This window comes from Pollachius pollachius (genome assembly GCF_949987615.1).
Source record: "Pollachius pollachius genome assembly, chromosome: 6".
Classification (NCBI taxonomy): Eukaryota; Metazoa; Chordata; class Actinopteri; order Gadiformes; family Gadidae; genus Pollachius; species Pollachius pollachius.
In genome coordinates, this window is record NC_136939.1 from 482,096 (window position 1) to 486,680 (window position 4,585).

At 50.4% G+C, this 4,585-nt stretch overlaps 1 protein-coding gene across 1 annotated transcript in view; it reads left to right on the forward strand.

Moving 5' to 3' along the window:
* zfpl1 (zinc finger protein-like 1) overlaps positions 1-4,363 on the forward strand; it is an 8,386-nt gene extending 4,023 nt beyond the window's left edge. The window contains exons 4-7 of the mRNA XM_079738921.1: positions 309-375; positions 455-649; positions 1,724-1,847; positions 2,700-4,363. Coding sequence (XP_079595047.1) covers positions 309-375; positions 455-649; positions 1,724-1,847; positions 2,700-2,886 — 573 coding nt within the window. The 3' untranslated portion in view covers positions 2,887-4,363. The remainder of the gene's footprint in view (positions 1-308; positions 376-454; positions 650-1,723; positions 1,848-2,699) is intronic.
* The last annotated feature ends 222 nt before the right edge of the window (positions 4,364-4,585 follow it).

Below are 4,585 nucleotides of genomic sequence, written 5' to 3' on the forward strand. Positions count from 1 at the left end.
AGAGTGAGTGAGAGAGTGAAAGTGAGTGAGAGAGTGAAAGTGAGTGAGAGAGTGAGTGAGAGAGTGAAAGTGAGTGAGAGAGTGAAAGTGAGTGAGAGAGTGAAAGTGAGTGAGAGAGTGAGTGAGAGAGTGAAAGTGAGTGAGAGAGTGAAAGTGAGTGAGAGAGTGAAAGTGAGTGAGAGAGTGAGTGAGAGAGTGAAAGTGAGTGAGAGAGAGAGTGAGAGAGAGAGTGAGTGAGAGAGTGCCGAAGCCCCCCTCCCCAGGCTGTATTCGATGCTCCATGAAGCCTTAACGTCTGAACCCCCCAGATCGAGGAGCCCCCCCAGGCAGACCCCCACGACGTCACCGACTACAGGGAGTGGTCAACCTACGAGGGTGAGGTCCTGATTCACCCCCTCACCCCCCCCCCCTGAGACCTCAGTCTGTGTGTGACATCACTCTCCTGCCCCCCCAGGCCGGGAGCAGAGTGAGGCGTACCCCACCCACTCCTACCCCCCCGGGCCCAGCCAGGGCCCTGCGTGTGAGGACCCCCCCAACCATGAGGACCGGGGGGGCCCCCACCACCATGAGGGGGGCCCCCCAGCCCCCGAGCACTCTGGGGCCAACTTCACCAGCGCAGGCCCCTGCGACCCGGGCCCCATGCAGACAGGTAGGGCCCCTGCACACAGGTAGGGCCCCTGCGACCCGGGCCCCATGCAGGCAGGTAGGGCCCCTGCACACAGGTAGGGCTCCTGCACACAGGTAGGGCCCCATGCAGACAGGTAGGACCCCTGCACACAGGTAGGGCCCCATGCAGACAGGTAGGGCCCCATGCACACAGGTAGGGCCCCTGCACCGGTCCCGACCGCTCTGATCCTGGTTCAGGAATACTGTAGGTTAAAGCAGGTGAATACTGCAGGTTAAAGCAGGTGAATACTGCAGGTTAAAGCAGGTGAATACTGCAGGTTAAAGCAGGTGAATACTGCAGGTTAAAGCAGGTGAATACTGCAGGTTAAAGCAGGTGAATACTGCAGGTTAAAGCAGGTGAATACTGCAGGTTAAATCAGGTGAATACTGCAGGTTAAAGCAGGTGAATACTGCAGGTTAAAGCAGGTGAATACTGCAGGTTAAAGCAGGTGAATACTGCAGGTTAAAGCAGGTGAATACTGCAGGTTAAAGCAGGTGAATACTGCAGGTTAAAGCAGGTGAATACTGCAGGTTAAAGCAGGTGAATACTGCAGGTTAAAGCAGGTGAATACTGCAGGTTAAAGCAGGTGAATACTGCAGGTTAAAGCAGGTGAATACTGCAGGTTAAAGCAGGTTAATACTGCAGTTTAAGCAGTTTAATACTCCTCCATGAGAGGCAAGAGAAACCATTTAGAATTCATCTGAGCTAATAACAATAACATATCAATAATATATTTGTGAAGTGCTTTTCTCCTCAGAAACAGTTCCCATGGAGAAGAGTAAAAATGGAGCCATAAAATTCATAGTCTCATTATAGACTTATTTAATATAGAAGTCGCAATAAAGGGAAATGAAGTGTCAAAATATCAAGAGGAGGAGAATTATAAAATATTAAAATCAATTTTAAACATTGCATGTTCCTCACCTTCTTCAGTGAACTTTATGTCTTGGAGATTGAACGAGAAATCCTGCAATAAGATTCTTTCTATGTCTTAATTATTCTGCGGTATTATTCAGCCCTGGGTTTATTCTCCTGGTCGTGTTTTGTGTCCCACAGCGTCCGCGCCCAGGAAGGTATACGACGCCCGGGGTGACGCCCACAGCTCCGTCACGCAGATCGACTTCGACGACGACAAATACCGTCGCCGGCCAACGCTCAGCTGGTTCGCCCAGATCCTCAAGTTAGTGCTCACTCACTCACTCGCTCACTCACTCACTCACTCACTCACTCACTCACTCACTCACTCACTCACTCACTCACTCACTCACTCACTCACTCGTTCACTCACTCACTCACTTATCTGGAGTCATTTCTGATCAATTGGGATTTCAATAATGTTATCAATAAAATCACATCACATCACCTATAACCGATATGTATTTTACTAATAAGACATGCTGCCAGCCTGTACCTCTGTCTTTGTTTACAAGAAGCTTACTATGGACACTCCCTAACCCCTCCCACTCACCCTAAACTCCTCCCACTCACCCTAAACCCCTCCCACTCACCCTAAACTCCTCCCACTCACCCTAAACCCCTCCCACTCACCATAAACCCCTCCCACTCACCCTAAACCCCTCCCACTCACCCTAAACCCCCTCCCACTCACCCTAAACCACTCACCCTAAACCCCTCCCACTCACCCTAACCCCCTCCCACTCACCCTAAACCCCTCCCACTCACCCTAACCCCTCCCACTCACGTCCCCCAGCCAGCCGAGCTAGGCTAGTTAGCGCCACACAGAGCTCTGTTGTTGACCTTTGACCTCCTCAGTGGGAGTAGGCGGGGTACCCCAGCGGGGGCTGGAGAGGACCAATACATTTCTTTCTGCTTCGATCTGCTTTTGCGGGAGCCAATCACCAAGCTGGCTTTTCCCCCCGGCGCGCTATTGGCTGTTTTAACACAATGACGACAGGGGAGCGACGGCGAGCAGCCGATAGCGTACAGAGTCGTTTGACCCCCCAGACCTGCTCCATCCACCACTGAGCTGGTCTGGGGGGGGGGCTCAAACTGACACGTTGTGGTTCTGCAGGAACCGCCGGGGCTCTAGGAAGAGCTCCCTGAGCTGGAGGCAGAAGGTCTTCATGTTCCTGCTGGTGGGCGTCCTGGCCTTCCTCACCCTCATCATCGTCATGGCCAAGCTCGGCCGCGCCTCTGCCAGCTCCGACCCCAACCTCGACCCCCTCATGAACCCCAACATCCGCATCGGGAAGAACTAATAACCCACCCCCCCCCCCCCCCTCCTCACCACGCGGTCTGGGGGTCACGGCTGAAGGTGTTGTCGTCATGGCGACGGCGGACCACCAGAGGGCGCTAGAGCGTTTGACGGAGGAGGGCCGGGGGCGGGGCCTCTCCAGCCCCACGCGGTCGGCGGCTGTGATTGGACGAAGGCGTCCGACTCTGACTCTTGTAAATCGGTATTTGTATAAAATAATCCTTTCTGCTTGAATTGGCTGAAGTTTTAACGTGTTTGTTGGGGGATTCTGGACTAATCGGGCGTCGGTGTGGGTGTAATATATTGATCTTGAATGTTGCTGTATGATTGGCGGTTGAACCCTTAGAGGTCACGGTCCACAGGGGTCATCCCAGCTCTTTATTCCCTTCATTTTCTCATCGTCTTGTAGAAGGTCGGAGGTCAGAGGTCAACTCTGGCTTCTTTCACAAAAGGACACACCAAGATGGCCGCCAGGGTGGTCAGTTTAGCCTTTTCTGTGCATTACTGAAATATGACTTACAATATCTATACAGTCCAAACCCTGTCACTATACTGCTGTATGTATCACCATGCATACTGTAACCTTATTAAATGGGACTCCTGGAACCAGCTGTATGCTTCGTATAGTCTCTGTTTATCTATATTCTAATGATTAATTAATCTGTTTGATCAGGAGGTAGATCAGGTTGCTGGTTCGATTCCCGGCTCCTACCTCCTGACCTCGCCCTGTTGACCCCCCCGTCGGTGTATGAATGAGCGATCAATGGGTGAATGTGGGGCCCTGTAGCACCCAGGGGCCCCTGTAGCACCCAGGGGCCCCAGGTCAGAGAGCCCTCTACTATCTCCATTTGCTGTTCACAAAACTCAAATCAAGAATCCCATTTTGGTTTAAAGTGGAACCAGTAAAACAGAATGGCTCCGTCTCCGGTTCGTTAAAGGACTCGATGTGATGTTCCGAGTGTCTCCATGTCCGCCGGTGTGTGTACTACCGGGTCCTGATCAGTGATCAGCTGTTATATTGATTGATTGAGAGAACATCTTCACTCATCAGCACTCTGTACCTCGCGCTAACCAATCACATGGCGTCTTGGCTCCTGTCAGTTTTCACCTCCTCAGAATGAAACGTTTGACCAGCGATTCGTGTAACCCTGTATAGAGTCATGCATTATGCAGTATGATATTGGGCGTTGTTCCGCTGTATTGGGAGTCGATTTGATTGGGAGAGGCTTTGAGTAATTGCCCGCTCGGACATACTGACATAATCAGGCCAGTCGATGTCTGGAGCGCTCCCAGCTGCTGCAGGTCTCCCTGTCAGAGTTCAGCTGAGTGGAATATTAAGCACAAGCAAGTTCCAACTCTATCGTGTTTCTGAAAGTGTTTTATTAATCACAGATTAATGGGAAAAAGTATCCTGTTTTTTTTGTGATCTGTCGGCTATCTGAACGTTTTAAAGTTGTTGTAAAATACAAGTGACAAACTTTTTAAATGAATAAACAATATGAACCCGACCTTAATCTACAATGTGATTCTAATGCCAGAAAATATCTCCACTTAATAATAAAATATGGATAGTTACATCAGATGGTTTCATCATCTATATTGGTGCTATAGAAATATATAAAAGTAGAATGAAAATGAGCAGTTACATCACTGCCTGTTCTTCATCTGTCCTGAGGGAAATGAGAAGCATAATGGATATTGAT